The sequence below is a fragment of the Drosophila albomicans genome, chromosome 2L (assembly GCF_009650485.2).
Source record: "Drosophila albomicans strain 15112-1751.03 chromosome 2L, ASM965048v2, whole genome shotgun sequence".
NCBI lineage: Eukaryota > Metazoa > Arthropoda > Insecta > Diptera > Drosophilidae > Drosophila > Drosophila albomicans.
In genome coordinates, this window is record NC_047628.2 from 29,693,158 (window position 1) to 29,710,545 (window position 17,388).

Below are 17,388 nucleotides of genomic sequence, written 5' to 3' on the forward strand. Positions count from 1 at the left end.
GTTTTGCGTTTCGCTTTCGTTTTTCTATCGCCGAGTCTCCTTGTCTCTGCTTCTTCTCTGCGCTCGCTGTACACGCTGCTTGCGTCTGTCTGAAAAAGTTTGCCGTCATTATTAAAACACAAAATAACGAACCAGTTGCGCAGTCACAAGTGAAATACATACCCTTGTGCAATATTCTTTGAAATTCGCTCGGAATTCCAATGAAATTGTATAGTTTTTTTCTATACTTCACAATTTTTGCACAATTTTAGCGCAATTTGACGGCTTTGGCTGTGTTTACAGTAATCACCACTGCTCCACAACTGTTGAGTAAAGGTGGCGAAACATCGATGGCTCTTTATCGATAAATTATTTACGGCAAACGATATTTTTACTGCAAAATAATATAAATTCTTTTATAATAGAATTTTTGATTTGTTTTTTTTTTTTTTTTTAATCAGAGTTCCTATAGCTTGCTTTATGCGTGAAGTATACGTATGATATATTTGGCGATCACTAAATTAAAAAAGTGACCAACAATTTAACATGTTAGTATATTTTCAAACTCGTGCAAAATGTGCGTAACTTTAAAAAATTAGCTCGATTTAGCGCATTTCTTTTTATTCACTATTCAGTTCTCATTTTCCGTCTCTCAATTGGATTTTTGTTAAACAAAAGCGATTTTCACAATAAGAAATTCACGTATGCTATTGTGCGCCACCTTATTAAACTCACATGGCACTGTTACTGGTGTACTGTTACAGCTGTTCTGCATCCGTTTACCAGCACACTTTTTTATCGCTGTTAAACTTGTTATTTATCGATATCAACAATGTGCCCGGATTTATAAACAAAAACATTTTATTGTAGCGGAATATTTGAATTTATTTGCATTTGGAAATTCTTGGAATATTTCAATTTATTGTTCTTATATGTACGTAATTTTGATACAATTCTGTTTTTTAAAGTTATATGCAGTTTTGATTTTTTATAAAAAATTGGAAAATTTGCTTTCTATTAATTTAACTTATACGAACTCAATAAGGTGGTTGTGCCTTGTGAAGGAACATTCCTAGATCAAAAATGAATCGTCTTTTATAGATTGGTTGCTGGAAGTTGCAGTATAAGCGCATAAGGAAGCGTATTTTAGAAGTGCAACCGATAAGAAAACACGCAAATAAAGTGTGTGCTGTTCTCGTGACTTGGCCAATAAAATAGAAGACATTTACGCGGGTTGTTTGAGAGGGAAGTAGTTACTCTATGGAATTACTTCGCCTTCTTGGACTCCTTTTTTTTGCTGCTGCTACTGCTGCTGGCGCCGCCGCTCTCATCCTTTTCTTTCTTCTCCTTCTTCTCGGGTTTCTCCTCGGGATGATCCTCGTATGCGAAGAGCACCTTCAGCTCACCACGCACAAGAGCCACCAGCAATGGGGTTCCCATGCATGCTGGCACCAAATACAAAAGCGCTGGCTGGGCGTGCTTGAAGACGTGCATCACAAAGATCGTGGCCAGCAAGCCCATGAAGTAGGCCACCAGGGTGGAGTAGAAATAGATGCGGGTCTTGCGCTTTTTGCTATCATCGAAGCGCAGCAGCAGTGCAATGAAAATGCCAGGAATCACGATGTCGCCAAGACCCAGCATGGCAAAGTTCGAGGCGTTGAAGCCATTGTCGAGAATGTCCTGGGGAAAGACTAGCTTAATGGGCGCTTCGAAGCTCTTGGCCACTGTCACCATGACATTGGTGCCAAACACCCAGAAGATGTCGTAGAAGAAGAGTCCGCTCAGCAGGATAACGCCAGTGACGAAGTTGTTCAAGTGCAGCATCTCGACACCGTTGATGGCAAAGGCCAGACCAAACATGTTGTTAGCGATCCAATGCTTCTTCAGCAGATACCAGACACCGATGGCGGAGGAGATGACCAAGCAGACAATGTCATGTGTGGAGAACTTGTAGTTGATGATGTCCTCCTTGTGCTTGCCCTCGCCCTTTGTAAAGTGAATGTGGAATGGCACCTTTGGCACTGCAGCAGGCATCAGCGAATTGATCACGGGGCTCAGCAGATGGGCAAGAGCAATCACGCCCAGCACGAAGAAGTAGCCGGTGAGCAACAAGTTGATGTGGACCTTTTGGAATATTTTGAAGAACATGTAGAGGCCGAAGAGGGCCACTGAGGCAATCAGTGGGAAGTACATGGCGTCCTTCTTGGTCATCGTGTCCGCTTTCTCACCCGTCGACTGTGGCAGATGTGCAGAGTGAAAGTAAAAGTGAAAATCACTCAGCGAAGAAAATATTTATTTTGCATGCAACTCACCTTCTTAAGCTTGTGCAGCTTCACGGAACGTATGGAGCCAAAGATAATGGGCAGCATAGCCATGATGACGAGGCTGCCATACGCGACTGCGATACCCTCCGGCGTCGACGGCTTCTTTTCGGCAGTAATGGATTCATTTTTTGCATTCGCATTTCCATTCACATTTTCGAGGATTCCTTTGATTGCCTCTTTTACGCTGCCAATGACCTCTTCCGCCATGTCTGCTCTTGTTATTTGTCACTTATTTCACTAAGGATTCACTTAACTTAATGCGCCGTTTACGATTTTTGTTGCAAATCGTTCGGCCCACACTGTTTGGGGGTAACTCAAAACTGACACGCAGCACTCAACAACAACAGTATGCACACCAACGCACACGTCAACAGTAGAGAAGAGTGTGCCCGTTTGTGTCAGATACATTGATGTATCGATGCTTTATTTCGAGCATCGATTTTTTATGGCGAATATTATAAATGCATTTTGTAAGCAAATATTTATAATTTATTATTATTTCAGATTAAATTGAATAATTTCTTCAATAAATATTTGAATATTTAGATGCTTTGAAATTTATATTTGCCATAAAATATCGATTGTTACGCAAACTTAAAACACCTTTTAATCGATAGTGGTATTGTTCTGCACATATGGGCGGTAGATTCAAATGATTGCACTATACTGTTGCCTTCGAATGAATTTGATATTTACGTTATGTGCCGTTGTTCCACTTTTGCTTCTCCACACTCTATTGTAACGCACGAGTGTGAATGGAATTTATCTCTTATCCAGCAGTCTCTCGCCAGCATTCTCGTCGCTGCACGTTATCAGACAAAAGAGCTGCAGCCATGTGCGAAACAAAACTCTGTGTGCGATTCTCCAGCGATCCTCAGTCGAAAACTGGAGCCCGATGAGCGTACACATTGTACAAACACAATTAGAACAAGAATTCCGAAAATAATACTCACCATACAAAAACGCTGTGAACTTGAAGAAAACAATGTCGAGAAAGATAAAAACTGAGATTTCCGGTCGTGGGCTGCCGTTGTTCCTTCAACGGGCAATAGGAACGATGGCGATGCTGATGATGGGTTGCATGCTCATTTCCGTACCAGGCGCCACTTGTAAGTGCTATTGTAATCAAGAATTTATCACAATCCCTGACAAACTATATATCTCTGATTAGCTCTGTCCGATGACGATGGCGCTGTTGATGATAAGGCCAACATCAGCACCATCGAAAAGCTGCAGCTGAATATTTTTATTAATTATGACGAGCACACTCAGCCCACTGTTGGAGGGCAGCCAACGAACATCAGCCTTGGGCTCTCGGTCAATTACATTGACATCGACGAACTAGATGGAAAGATCACGCTCCATTGTTGGTTAAATGCGGTGAGTAGCCCAAGAATTCCTCAGCACGGTCTTAATATTAAACTAATGCAACATCACAGCGTTGGAAAGATGAATCACATATTTGGAATGCAAGTGAGTACGACAACATCACCAAGGTGCATATGTCGGGACACAAGTTATGGAAGCCACAGATTACGCTCTTCAATTCGGCCGTTGAGGAGGGCAACTTTCTGGTAAGCACGCAGCTGATCCTCTCCAGCGATGGCAGCGTGCTCTGGGTCACTCCGGCTGTCTACACCGCCTACTGCAGTCTCAATATGCGCAACTGGCCCTACGACGAACAGACGTGTAAATTGAAAATTGGCACCTGGTCGATGAATCACATTGACGCTGTCTACAACAAGGAGAATCATGAGCTCAACTACGAGAACGTCGTTGAGTCCACAGAATGGGAAATTCTCAGCGGTCTAACGAAGTTTGTGCACAAAGACATTTACAACTACATCGAATTCACATTCAGGGTGAAGCGTCGATCCTCCATGTACACAGCTGTCATTTATACACCTGCCATTTGCATTGTCATCCTGGCGCTGTCCACCTTCTGGCTGCCCCCTCAAATGGGCGAGAAGATACTGCTGAATGGCATCCTCATCGTCTTGATCTCCGCCTTCCTCATGTACTTTGCCCAACTCTTGCCGGTGCTGGCCGAGAACACGCCACTGATTGGTAAGTACAATTTGTATGCCTTTTACAACTTGTAATACATTCCATGTATCCACAGTGGTCTTCTACAGCGCCAGCTTGTTGCTGCTCAGCCTATCCATGATTATCGAAGTTGTGGTGCTTTATCTGGCCACAGCACAGCACAAGCGGCGACTGCCCGATTTCCTCAAGAATTTGCTGAATGGTAAGCTTGGCACTTGGCTCTTCCTCTCCTACTTCAGCAATGAGAGTGAATCGATGACCGCCCGAAATGGCAACGGCATCATCAAGGAATTGGACGACCATGTGTACGAGAATGCAGATGAGCCCATCAATCCTCTGGACATTAACAGCGAAGTGCCCTCGGCTCGTGCTCTGCAGTATGATTGGGTGCTGCTGGCCACCGCTGTGGATCGCATCTGTTTCCTGGGCTTTGGTCTGGTCTTCGCGGTGCTGTGCATCGTTTACGGCGTCTAGGGTTGAGTTGTTCTCATTCGCGGTTGATGCTTATTACTATTTCAAATTCTATTATACTCATATTACTAAATACAAAACTAATCCTTAATTAACAAGTACACAAGTTGTTATATATATGATGTTGATACTTCTATTTACGAGTATGTACAATATTTAGACACAGACATAAAAGTAAAATTAAGTGTTGGCTTAAAAGCGACAACGACAAAGATAACAGACGATGTAACAAATTAGCCCGGAAAGTGACCCTTCAAGTGGAGAAAAGTGTTTGGGGGTGACTTGCCCTTCTGGTATTGCTTTTTGCTGCTGATGCGATCCTCGTGGACGCTGCTTCATTGCTCCATTTTATCACATATTATATGAAAATTACACAATTAACCAAAAGTAGCTCGAATTAAGCGAAATGTCCCTTTTTGCAGGCAGACGACGACAGCCAGATAGAGAGAGAAAGAGAGGGAGATATGAAGAAAGAGAGAGTTGTCTCATGCGCAGCGGGTGGTCCTTGCGCAGGTCCAGTCCCCCATCCAGTTGTCTCTCTGCCTGCCTGGTTGATGGCCGTGCTGTTGTAAACAACCCCAACAAATTGGGGTTGCCATTTCAATTAAATGCATTGCTGGGCGGGGTGTGCTGCTCATAGCTCGGCGTTGTCGATGTTCTGGGTCCCGGGTCAGCAGCACTGCCAGCGGACTGGCTGGTCACTGCGGCATACGATCCAGCTGTGGGAGCGGGTCCAGCAAACACTGCGGACACATTGCCAGGCGAGGGCAGCGATGAGGCTGTCGAGGGCGAAGGAAATCCCAGGCTGGAGCAAGTGGACGCCGGCGAAGTGAGCTCCGTTGCTGATGTGTGATGCAGCAGTTGGGCATGGGGATGTGCAACGTGCGGATGATGAGTGTGTGTGTGTGAATGTGAGTGGGAATGATGCGCCAGATGATGCTGTAGGTGCTGCGGGGGCATCGCATGTGGAGCGCCGCCAGCAGCAGCGTGGTGATGATGCTTATAGGAACTAATCATGCTGCTGGCCGGATCACAGCCTTGCGCCTGTGCCTGGCAAGCTGCCATCAGGCCGTGAAAGTCAAACTTGTAGGCGTAACGCTTGCCATGAACCTTGGTCATAATGTTCTTGTCGTAGTAGTACCTGGAAAAAAGAAGAGAAGAGAGAGGGAATCAGTTGGCAACTAGTTTTGCTGCGAATGAGTCACATGCGATAATGGACCAGAGTTGTCTGGTTGTGTGGACTCACCTTAGAGCTCTGCTCAGCTTATCGTAGTTCATGTTTGGCTTGGCCTTGCGCTCGCCCCAACGCTTGGCCACCTCGTCTGGATCGATAAGCCGGAACTCGCCCGATTGGCCCTCCCAGCTGATACAGTTGGCGTTCGACGAATCAGCGAGCAGCTCGAGCAGAAATTGCCAGAGCTGTATCTGCCCGCCAGAGCCCTGGGCGACCAATCGGTGAGAGGCAGCGTTCAGCAGCTGATACGGATCTGAAACAGCAACACAGAAAAAAGCACGAGGCACATCAAGCAACAGATACACAGATACAGATAGATACACCCCGAGAGAAGCAGACAGCAAGAGAGCGACAGAGAGAGATACAAACGAGATTTTCTGGTCAATGGCTGCGTTGCGAGTGGGGCACAACCGGAGCGGAGGAGAGAGAAAAACGCGGTGAAACGGCGACAACGTGGCATGCAAACCAAGCGAAAGCTTTTAATCCGCACACTTCTACAGAAAATCAACCGCAAGCGAACATAAATCCTCGAAAGCAGTTAGACTACTCCATAGCAAAACCTCTTGCACCAGGAGATTGGGTTATTCCAGCGATTAAAACGTGCTGCAGATACCCAAGCTAAAGAGTTAGGGACTGCACTAGGCGGAGCTGCTCCCAAGGCTGAGGGAAATTCCCCCCACAATGTTGTGCGACTGTCACGAAGAAAAGACATAAGGTGACTCACGAATCGTGGCCAAGCGACCAGGCGAAGTGAGCTGCGTGCTCGAGAGAGAAGACGGCGATCAAAGAGAAGAGAAAAGTCTGGAATTTGCTTCCTCTGCTTCTAATGAACTTATAGTATGAAATATCTATTCTTTCGGCATCTCTTGAGCATTCCCATTCTGGCACCGGAAATACCAATTGTCGTGCTATGCAGACAAACACACAAAAATATGAGTACATTGGTGCTTTAAGAAACATTAAGCTTAAGATTGCAAAAGCTAACACTTTAGGTAATATAGGATCAGGAAAAGTTGCTTCAACAACTTTAATGTTATGTAAATTTATCAAGGAATATATACCGTATAACTGAATTTCATACTATTTAATTACAAAGCAACCTAAAATCCTTCACATATTAAATAACACATTTTAAATAAAAATAAAATGGCTAATTATTTGATTATTTGAAATCAAGGAGAGAAACTTTGTTTTGATACAAATGTTTCACTTTCATAATAATTTTTCTGTTTAAACTGATTACTCATAATCAAAACGAATCATGATAAATCAAGAAGTACCACAATACTATGCAAATCATACGAAAACCACAAAATACAACATTTGAAGATCATCTTCAGCATGCACATAATTTACCACATAATAGATCTATCCAAATTATTTAATGGGAATCGGATAATAAATGCAAAACTTAATCAGCAATACAAAACAATGTTCGAGAGCGTAGATCAAAGAGATGCGAAGTTGAGTCATACCATTGAAGATCATGGAGCTGTGTGTGGCAGCACTTGGACCATGATGATGGTGTGGATGATGATAGTGATGGACAGCGGCAGCCGTATGGTGATGTGGATGCGGATGATGCGTTGCCGTCGGCGCAGGTTGCATACGCAGACCGAAGCGCCTGTTAAAGTCCTCCGAGAGGCGCCACATGACGCCCACATCAACACTAACGCTCATCCTGGGAATGTATTTTTGAAAATTCAGGAGCACAGATTTGGCACTTCACTTAATCATGAAAGTCACACTACAAAAATTAGCTTCTCTTTCGAAATAATTTGTTGAAACTAGATTATAAAAAGCATCACTTAAATTTAATTTTGCTTTAGTTTATCACTTGATTTTCTTAATCAATTCGTTGTATTCTTTGTATTTTATTATTTAGCAAGCGCAGCTATGAACCGTTTCGGGCTAACTCCATTTGGTAACTGATGCCAGGATTGGCAACAATGCGGCCAGCAGCGTCGAGTATCCTTATCAAAAGTCACGCAACCCGTCGGCCAAAATCCGATTGAAAGCCGAGCAGAGCAGAGACGCACCTTCACCTGCGCAGCTGGTGGTAACTGCTTTAGATGCTTCGGCATCTCCCAAAGTCACAGGCCACGTGCAGCCACTCAACCCTCAATGCTCAACCCGGGATTCGGAATGGGAAGGGAAAAGGGAGTGAGACGCAGTCAGAGAGAGTGGGAGGCATTTGGCCGCCGCAGAGATTTAACTGTAATCTGCGCCACGCCGACAACGTGTAATCCTCTTTTGGCATAAAAAACAAATCAATTAAATTGGCATCGTCACAGTCAGTCAGAGGACGAAGTTGCTCCTCCTGCATGACATATGCCCAGACAACAGGCAGCAGGCAGCAGTCAGCCGGGAACAGGAAGGATGCGACGAATTGAATATTTTCCTGTGTTTTCCTGCTCGCTCAACTGACCGCCTGCGGTGCTGTTGTCACTGTTGTCGCTCCCGTCTCGACTCTCGCTCAGAATTCTGCTCTAGCTTTGGCCTGTGACTTTGTGACTTTTCTGACTTTGCGACTTTTGGCGCTGTGCTGGGAGGATTATTTTGATTTTATTATTAGATGCCACATCCTGTGAGAAATTATCATATTTACATCGTTTATTATTAAGTTCATCACTCGAGAGGCGAAGCACTGTCCTTTCGCCTCATGCCCCTCCCTTGTCAAGCAGTTAATAACTGTCGAGCACAAAAAGTGCTGCATACTTTGCAGCTGCGGTTGTCGCGTTCCATTTTAGCGAAATTCAAGCGATTTACGTTTATGAGTGAAAGTTATAAGCCACTTACTAAGTAGAGAAGAAATTCAAAATGACAGGTAGTTGAGACTGAAGCTGTGTATCCATAATTAAAAGCAGCTTGAGCTTTAGTTTTGCCAAGGGGCGAAAAACCTCATCACATTCCCCTCTTCTTATTCACATTAATTTCTCGCCTTTATCAAAAGCAATGCGAGGACGGGAGAAAAACAATCAATGACGCACATAAGTAACAACGCTATCAGTGCCTGAAAATCTTAATCAGTTGCCATTAACTTGAATCGACGGCACAGAAAAAGGATTCAATTGATGCTTGACCACAAAGGATGCGAGCTAAGGCAGTCGCCTTAAACGTGCCGTGGGGAATACGACGTGCAGCCAATTACAAGCAGTTCAATCTGGACACCATCAGATTTATGTTCCCATAGATTACACTTAACTTCTGCGTTTACTCACTTGGCTCATTCTCGTTCAGCATGGGACTCGTCTCTCGTCCTGTGGCCCTGTATAGACTGAGGGCAAAATGCTTGGCCAGGAGAATGCCTCCTCGACGGGAGCCAGCACAAACCCAGAAATCGGCCCGACTCAGCTGGCAGAGCTCGTTGCCATCTTTGGGAAAGCGGGTAATGTCCGGCTCGGGATCGATCTTAACCTTGCGTGTTAGCCACTTGACCCAACTGGCAATGTCCTCGGTAGTCCAGACATGCGGATCCACAGGCAACACGGGTGTACCAGGACCATTGTTCTCTTCCTCTTCCTCCTGATCCTGCTCCTCATTGGATTTGTTAGAAGGCGGGGACACGTCGGGCAGCTCCAATCCCTGTGATTTAACCAGCAGCGGCAGCCTGGAGCTGAGGCTGCTCTTGCTGGAGCTACTGCTACTCGTATCCGACTCGGAGTCAGAGTTCGAGGATGTGGAGCTATCGCTGGTGGAGCTGCTGCTATCGCTGTCGCTGCTGCTGCTGCTACGTCGACGTTGTCGCTGTCGTCGCCTTGGCCGACTGGCCAAGGGACTCGTCGTCTTCGCCTTCGCTGCATCCAGCGCTGCCTCTGTTGTGCTTGTTGTTGCTTCTGTTGCTTGGGCGGATGCGCTGACCTTGCTGGATCGGACATCCTGGTGCATGGCATCAAGGCTCAGCACAGTTCTCGCGCCGCACAAGAAACTATCAAATTGAGTTGTACTTTGGTTCACACTAAGTAGAATTGCCATGGGACTACCCCAAGTTGAGCAGACACTTATTGCCGACACTAAACAACCTTATCAACTGGAGTAGGAGGTTTCCAATTTAATTGCACTCGCGATTGACGTCATTGTCAAGTGGTTGTCACTAAAAATATGCTTAATCACTCGCGGATGGGTCCGTTGATGGACTTAGGATAAACAAACGTTTGTCCGGGAGCCGGTGATTCACTCGCGCGCGTTTCGAATATTATCTTCCCACCGGTGCGGTCACTAGGGAATTACACTAGCTTGGGTCAAGAAACCAAAGTCGACTTTCCGCAAACAATTTCTGGAAATCTTTTAGTGGAAAATTGTGTTTGAACAGTTAACGACCGATTTACGTTATACGCGATTCTCGAACGATCAGCAATCGATCAGCAGGCAACCGAGACGCATCTGCACAGGTTCGCGTTTAACCGACTAATGATCAGCCAAAACGTACGACGATAAACTCATGACGAAATCAAGCAAAGCCGAAAGCTCTCTCCCCAACGTTCGTCATTCGCGCAAATCGCTAATCTGTAGCCACCCGATGCCCAATCGGCAATTGCCGAAGCATTGCCGGTAGCTGGGTACCGGTTTGGAGCACTCAATTTGCCAGAGGGATCGCTAAAAGCTTTTTGGGGTTCAGTTATCTGCGCCACGCTCTTGAGATTGCATCGCACTCGCAAGCATGACGTAGGCAACTCTCGCTGAACATCGGTCTAGGGGCGTGAGTCATCGACGCTGCTTGTTGACGAGACAAACAAATTCGCAATCGTGTGTGTGTTTTTGATGTCTCATGGAGTTCCCCAGGCACAGGTTTCTGAGCTGTTGGCGTTTGCAGTGTGTGTGAGGAGAGGGGGAGAGACATAAGGTCGTTCGAGTGTTGAATAAATTCATTCATTAAGATACACTCGCTCTCTTTTACCGTCTCTGTCTGGCACACGCGTTGTCTGTTGACGCGTCATTATTCTTGGAAAAGCAACATGACTTGTTTGCTATGATTGGCCTGCTCTCTCTCTCTCTCTGTCTGTTGTTTTGGGATCTGTGTCTTATTTTGGCCAATGTTGCCGAAGAAGGCGGCCAGATCACAGTGCACAGTGCTCAGTATAGTACTCGCCGAGCATTCATGGGAATCGCACATTACGCGACCGATATCCGAAAGCTCTTCGAAACGATTACTGGCAAATGGACAAATAGACGATTGCTCTATTGAAATTATTTGAATTGAGCGCTGCATTCCGAGAAACCATTCTGATTTCATAGCCTCGCCAGCCGCCGTATTTAGTGCAAGTGATTCACCCCAAATGATTCGCGTGCGCCCCCCGACCCCCTCGATTGTCTGATTTGTCATTGTCTTGTGCTTGGCGCCACAGTTATTATACACTTATTTATACTCGTATTTACATTCGTGTTTGCTTTTCGATTCTGCCTGCCTTTGCGTTGGAGATGATCAAGCGACCTGTTGTCCACAGAGCTTTTACTATTTCATTCATAATTCGGTTGCCATTCGGCGACAGAGACAGAGATAGAGAGAGCGAACCTGTTTCTCTCTTACTCTGTTGGTGAATGATCTTGTGAAATTCTGATTGCTCATTCATAACGCGGCGATTGCTTGTTTTAGTATTTCGAGGCGTTCTAATTACAGTCGAACATTCCTAAGGTGAATTCTCAAAGAAATCTTTATGGCATGGAATTCCTCCACAATTATCTATTAGTAACGGACTTGTTGAACTGTCGCGGACTAAGCTGTGTAATTTATACACAGCAATGTTGTTTCGTGTTCGGAAAACTCTTATTATAAACGTGTGAAAGTTAGGAAAACTTGCTAGAATGTTTACAATAGATAGCTTTCAATACACATTAGAGACGCTCGACTGCAAATGATAAGTTGGGGAACTCCTTAATCGATAGTTAGTATGCATAAATAAATAAATAGATTCGCTTACTTGAATTAATGACTTTCACTTGTGGGTTTAATTAGAGTAAAATCCCCTTGGGTAATCTGTGCCAGGGAATCACTACTTCAAAGTTGATCTATGTAGACAAGTTGGACTTTGGCGTTGTGAGTGGAGGTGTGACTAAGTGGGCGTGTGTGTGCATGTGTTTGTGTGCGAGTGTGACTATGACTAGTTGTGCCTCGAGTTCATCGAGTGCAGCAGCGATTAATGCAATTCCTCTCTGATTTCCTCGTCATCGGCCTCGTCATCACTGGATGTTGTGGCGTTTGTTGCCGTTGTCGATGCTGTTGTTGTCATGGATATTGTTGTTGCTGCCGTCACCGATGTCGATGCACTGCTGGCCATGCGACCCGAGTTCCAGATCAAATCGAAATCCAAGTCGCATTCCTTGGCAATCCGTTGCACTAAAGCTCTGTCGACCAGGCCAGAGGCGCTCCATGAGTTGTCTTTGACAGCAAGCTCTTTGAGAGCGCGTCCCGCTTCGGGAAACTGCTTGGCGTTTACCAGAGCACGCACTAGCATGGCTAGGATGTGGGCGTGGCGAATGGGAGACACCTCGGGCTTGACTACAAAAGATGAAAAACAATTAGAAAATGATCAAGTAACGAAGCAAAAGCATAGTCTAATGCTTAAGATACTCACCCAACATGCTGCGACAAGCTCCGATGACGCTCTGATTGTCGCCAGCGCGCAGCGCTTGCTGCATCTCCAAAATGGTCTTTACATCCACCACAGTGCGCTGCAGCTTGTTGTAGGCGTGCTGGGCGTGGCTGAGTTTCTCCAGGCACTTGGCCGCCTCCTGCATGGCAGTCAGCGCCTTCTCGTAGTCCTGGTACTCCTCGATCTCGATCTGCGCACAAATGGCATAGAAGTTGGCCAGTGAATCATAAGCTTGGCCCTTGCTGTAGAAGCTGACAATGTGCTTCAATATGCTGGCATCGCTCTGCCAGTCCAAGGCCTGCAGATAGTTGGCTGCCATGATGTAGACCTCGCGCTGCCGAGACATGGTGGCAAAGAAGATGATTTTATCGGTGTTGCCCGATTTCAGCAGCGACTTCATGGCACGCACTTTATCCCCCGCCTGGGTGAACTTCTTGGTGGCGCTGTGATAATCTCCTTGCTGCTGCAGCAGCTCCCCGAGCTGCACCAGGATAGACATACGCGTGGCTTCCTCAAAGTCTCCTTTGCCTGGAGTCAATAAGTCAGCAAGTTCCTCGGTGACCGGGACGCCCTTCTCCACACAGATGCTCAATGCACGCTCCAGATGCTTGGTCTTGGCCAACAGTTGGACAGCTTTCTGGTGCTGCTCGATGCTGGTGAAGAAGTCGGCACAACGATTGATCAGCTCCGCATCGGAGTCCGCATTCAGCTCGGTGGCAATGATCTCTAGTATCTCCGGCTGCTGAGACTCGAATGCCATCTCCAGAGCCTTGTGCAACATGCCCGCTCGATGGTAGAGCTCCACGGCATGCTTAAAGTTGCCACATTCCTCAAAGTACGCGGCCGCAATCGCTTTGTCACGGCTGCGCGATGAGCTGGCCACTGTCCAGAGCTCCTCCTGGAAGTCGTTCTCCTTGCAGATGCGTATGGCATTGCTGAAGGTCTGAGCACGTGTGTAGAACATGATTGCCTCCTGGAACTTGCCGACATTCTCATAGTGCCTTCCCAGGTGATAGCAGGCAGCGCGATCTCCCGACTGCCGGGCAATGGCATCCGCCTTAGAGATCTTGCCCAGGTAGCAGAGTATCTTCACCTGCGAGAACCAATCCTCGGCTTTGCTGTAGACGGCCAAGGCGGCATCCATGTCGCCAGAGCTCTCCACGTACTGACCCCACCACTTGAGCAGCTTGGGATCGGTGCTGGACTGAATGTAACGCTTCATGGCCATCGGATTCTCGAGCAGCAGCTGGGTAATGTTCTGCACCGGATTCTGTGTCTTCTCAAAGCACTCGATGGCGCCCTTGATGTCGCCACTCTCCTTTAAAGCTTGCGCCTTCTGGTAGTAAGTGTGCTTCAAGTGGATGCGATCATCCGTCTCGGCCACTTCCAGCGCCTCATCCAGATGGCCCGTGGACTGCAGCAGCTTATTGAGTAGATCGTAGCGCTTGCAGCGTTTGTAAAGCTCCTTCGCTTCCTCGATCATACCCAGTTCGATGGCCAGTACAGCCACCTTAGCCTCCATTTCCAAGTCATCGTCCTCCATGGCCTGACGCAGAGCGCGCACCGAGCGAGCCTGCTCCAGATGACCCATGCACACCTTAGCAACGTCCAGGCGACTCGTGTGCACGCACATCTTGGCCAGATTTGTCCAGATAACCTTCGACTGGATGGAACGCACGCAGCGAAAGGCGAGATCCATTTGTCCCTCGGCCACATGGAGGCTAAAATTGAGCACTTGTCGCCTGGTGACAGCATCGCATTGCTGCAGATCGGCAAAGTCCTGCAGCGGCTGCTCCTGCACCGCATTGACCTGCAGGCAGACGACGCTGGGCACGCACAGATTAAGCAGCTGCGCACCTGCAGCCAACAGTTGCGACTCCAGAACATTCAGCTTGCCCTCGTTCTTCTCCGAGTAGAACATGACGAGGACTTGAGACTCCACGTAGTGACTGGGACCAGGTTGTTGACGACTTGGCTTTAGCGTCAACAGTACCATGGACTTCACCTCCACGGCCAGCAGACGTGGCTCCTCCGTATCCCAGAAAATGCGCACAGCCAAGCTGGATTTATCGACTTGCTGTTCCGATTTGTTCGCTGCCAAGTCGTATGCAAAGAGATTGTTTCGCTCGAAATCCCAGCAGTAGATGGCTGCACAAGGCGTGAAGCTGCTGTTGGCAATCACCAAAGCTAGATGGCTGCCCAAGCTGTTGCATTTGACTAGGATGAATTCGCCAAAGTCATCGAAAATCTCGTGGCCCGATTTGCTGGGAAACAACAGCTTGGGATCGTGGCGTGTCACATCGTAGGCCTTCACATAGCCATTCATGGTAAACACAGACAAGTAGCAGCCGGTTAGATCCATGCCAATGATCTTGCCTTCGATGTCATTGCCCATAATCCTGTGGAGAACGACGCCACCCACAGAGTAAACCATAATGTCGCTGGCGGTCAGACAGAAGATGTTCTGATTGTGCAGACACAGAGCTTGGCACTCAGCGGCAAATGTCTGCATCAGTCTGATGTTGAGCGAGGGCGAGCTCTTCACTGAAGCCGTTGAGCCGGCGCCAGATGCCTCCAGAATCTCATCAAACTCGTCCAGACTCTTTTCCACCTTCTGCAGACTGTACGAAGAGATGGAGCGTCCATTGCTGACCACCAAACTGAGTTCGTTCAGCGCCAAAGCGGTTACAGCAAACTCTGCTTGAACTGAGCATTGTCTGCCGCTGCAGTGCGTCAATTGGATGCTCTTGGCCGCACTTTGCACTGCCCACAGACTGCGTGTATGACAGGCGAGAAGCGGCTGTTCTTTCAGCATGAACACGCTCGACAGACAATTGACCAGGATGCAGGGCTTTGCCAGCTCATTGAAGCCCCAGGTGCAGCTCTTGACGGCGCCCTGTCGCGAGAGCGTTGAGATGTTGCCCAGCTGCCAGGCATCCTCAGGAGCGCTGACAAAGCAGCTCACGGTGCGTTTCCAGGTGTAAAGGTTGCCCAGATTGGTAGCCGCACACAATGTTTGATTGCTTGTGCTGTAGGCGAGGCAGGTAAAGATCTCATTGGAGGCGAGTTGTGCGTATTTGGACATTTTCTTTGGCAGAATGTTGTTGCCGTTGCTGTCGCCGCTACTCTCGGGACTGAAGAAGTTTCCAGTCGAATTGATGTTGTTCGAGCTAGACGTAGCATTGCCAAGGCTGGAGATAGATGAGCTTAGTCCCAACAAACTGGAGCTGGGCAAGTCCATCTTCAGCAGATAGTTGTCGCTACGTTCAATGTCCCAGATACGTACTGAGAGATCACCCGTGATGATGGCCAAACTGTTGCCTGCCCAGGCGATGGCGCCATGCTTGCCAGAGCCGCGTCCACTCAGCTTAACTCTGTCCAGCTCTGTGAGTATGCCAGTGGACTCCACCAGGTAGAGCGTTATGGTCAAGTCATCCAAGAGACAAATGACCGCATCCCTAAAATGCAGACAGTATATAGAAAATAGATATTTCAAATAGTTAACTGCAATACTCACTTCTTGGGATGCCAAAGCATCTGGATGATAGACGGCTGCTGTGGACCACTCTTCATCACCTCGGTGCAGGTGCCGCCTTGGTTGATGTAGTAAACAACCCCGCCTTGGGTGCAAGCATAGAAGCAGTGATTGTCCCGTACTGTGGAGTGGCCACGAGCCGCAGTCCTTGGCCGCCAATTGGTCAAAGTATCCAGTGCATTTTCATCGCCAGCCACTGCAGCCTTTGCCAGACTGGCCATCTCCTCCCTCACCTCGCTCTCGACTGTCCGCCGAAAGCAGATAAGCAACAAAACCTCGCGCAGATCATGCGAGAACATAGTAAGAAACTGGTACTGACCATCACAACGCCAGCCCGTGACCAAGCCCATGGCATCGGCTGTTACCATGCGTCCGCCCTGCTCACTGAATTCCAGCAGCACAATGGCCGCCTTGTGGGGACCGCTGACGCTGGCGAACTCGCGATGCCCGGCAAACCAGACATGGATGTCGCCGTGCTCCCAGCCCGTGGCCAGCAGCGCCTTCTCCGGATGCCAACAGAGTGCCGTAGCCTGTGAGGTGGCATGCACAGGATAAGTCACATCCCGCTGAGGTTCTCCCTAAAAAAAAGTCAACATATTTCAGTTGCGCTTGCGACATTTTTAATCCAACTTACCGTGTCGGCAAAGATGGTGACGCTGCCACCACGCTCCTGGCTGTAGGAGGCGACGGCGAAGAGCGGCTCATTGGGATGCCAGCTGCTAATGGTGCTCACTGCATCCAAGTCCAAGAATTCAATCTTTGTGTCGAAGTAAAGCGTCATCTTTCTGATGGTTCAACTGGAAAATATTTATGCCGGTGGTCACAACAAACAACGGTTGCCATGGCGCCGTCTTCACCAGCTGTCATCCTGGACTTGCTCGGTGTCCTACACATTGCGTCAGCCCTGGTAAAATTCGTGGTCATTAGTAAAATTCATAGCGATACTTGAAATACGAAAATTTCACAACCGGAAAACCGATTTCATGCTGATAATATTCACTGTCTATCGCGCCCTCTCTAATGCTACTCGCATGATTGCTCCGATTACACTATGCGTCAAAAAATATTATAAGACAACGCCTACGCGTTTTCCTGTCAATTTAATATTAATTGTTTTTATATTTAAATACTCTCAAGTATGCACAAAGTTGTATTTTGATATACAAGTTGAGGAATTTATGAGTTTTATACTAAAACGTAAATATTTAA

The 17,388-nt window shown here is 47.3% G+C and overlaps 4 protein-coding genes across 5 annotated transcripts; 1 reads left to right on the forward strand and 3 right to left on the reverse strand.

The window, feature by feature from the left end:
• Window positions 1–35: 35 nt before the first annotated feature.
• Window positions 36–17,147, reverse strand: LOC117566214 (intraflagellar transport protein 140 homolog). 2 transcript variants are annotated; one of them, XM_052002219.1, is made up of 6 exons: window positions 16,814–17,147; window positions 16,162–16,757; window positions 12,627–16,102; window positions 11,973–12,550; window positions 163–373; window positions 36–85 (listed from the first exon to the last, which is right to left on the reverse strand). In XM_052002219.1, exons 1-4 carry the CDS (start codon window positions 16,958–16,960, stop codon window positions 12,189–12,191), a joined length of 4,581 nt encoding a protein of 1,526 aa, XP_051858179.1. In that variant the 5' UTR covers window positions 16,961–17,147; the 3' UTR covers window positions 36–85; window positions 163–373; window positions 11,973–12,188. The 2 variants fall into 2 exon arrangements, with proteins under 2 accessions (XP_051858179.1, XP_034101648.1); XM_034245757.2 differs by having other exon boundaries at window positions 36–89.
• LOC117566221 (minor histocompatibility antigen H13) lies at window positions 881–2,695 on the reverse strand. The gene is made up of 2 exons (XM_034245765.2): window positions 2,292–2,695; window positions 881–2,214 (listed from the first exon to the last, which is right to left on the reverse strand). Exons 1-2 carry the CDS (start codon window positions 2,508–2,510, stop codon window positions 1,246–1,248), a joined length of 1,188 nt encoding a protein of 395 aa, XP_034101656.1. The 5' UTR covers window positions 2,511–2,695; the 3' UTR covers window positions 881–1,245.
• Window positions 3,289–4,823, forward strand: LOC117566219 (neuronal acetylcholine receptor subunit alpha-2). The gene is made up of 4 exons (XM_034245763.2): window positions 3,289–3,412; window positions 3,475–3,683; window positions 3,743–4,370; window positions 4,426–4,823. Exons 1-4 carry the CDS (start codon window positions 3,289–3,291, stop codon window positions 4,821–4,823), a joined length of 1,359 nt encoding a protein of 452 aa, XP_034101654.1.
• Window positions 5,017–11,920, reverse strand: LOC117566217 (DNA-binding protein D-ETS-6). Its single transcript, XM_034245761.2, has 3 exons — window positions 9,276–11,920; window positions 6,067–6,307; window positions 5,017–5,961 (listed from the first exon to the last, which is right to left on the reverse strand). Exons 1-3 carry the CDS (start codon window positions 10,027–10,029, stop codon window positions 5,421–5,423), a joined length of 1,536 nt encoding a protein of 511 aa, XP_034101652.1. The 5' UTR covers window positions 10,030–11,920; the 3' UTR covers window positions 5,017–5,420.
• Window positions 17,148–17,388: the final 241 nt, after the last annotated feature.

Bases quoted from the DNA above. Each gene is read 5' to 3' on its own strand.
- LOC117566219 (XM_034245763.2), top strand. From the start codon at position 3,289: ATGTCGAGAAAGATAAAAACTGAGATTTCCGGTCGTGGGCTGCCGTTG. The intron at 3,413-3,474 runs GTAAGTGCTATT...ATCTCTGATTAG, and splicing joins TTCCGTACCAGGCGCCACTT to CTCTGTCCGATGACGATGGC. The intron at 4,371-4,425 runs GTAAGTACAATT...ATGTATCCACAG, and splicing joins CGAGAACACGCCACTGATTG to TGGTCTTCTACAGCGCCAGC.
- LOC117566214 (XM_052002219.1), bottom strand. From the start codon at position 16,960: ATGACGCTTTACTTCGACACAAAGATTGAATTCTTGGACTTGGATGCA. The intron at 16,758-16,813 runs GTAAGTTGGATT...ACTTTTTTTTAG, and splicing joins TCACCATCTTTGCCGACACG to GGAGAACCTCAGCGGGATGT. The intron at 12,551-12,626 runs GTGAGTATCTTA...CATCTTTTGTAG, and splicing joins AGCTTGTCGCAGCATGTTGG to TCAAGCCCGAGGTGTCTCCC.
- LOC117566221 (XM_034245765.2), bottom strand. From the start codon at position 2,510: ATGGCGGAAGAGGTCATTGGCAGCGTAAAAGAGGCAATCAAAGGAATC. The intron at 2,215-2,291 runs GTGAGTTGCATG...CATCTGCCACAG, and splicing joins AGCTGCACAAGCTTAAGAAG to TCGACGGGTGAGAAAGCGGA.
- LOC117566217 (XM_034245761.2), bottom strand. From the start codon at position 10,029: ATGGCAATTCTACTTAGTGTGAACCAAAGTACAACTCAATTTGATAGT. The intron at 6,308-9,275 runs GTGAGTAAACGC...TTGCTGTTTCAG, and splicing joins GCTGAACGAGAATGAGCCAA to ATCCGTATCAGCTGCTGAAC. The intron at 5,962-6,066 runs GTGAGTCCACAC...TCTTTTTTCCAG, and splicing joins AAGCTGAGCAGAGCTCTAAG to GTACTACTACGACAAGAACA.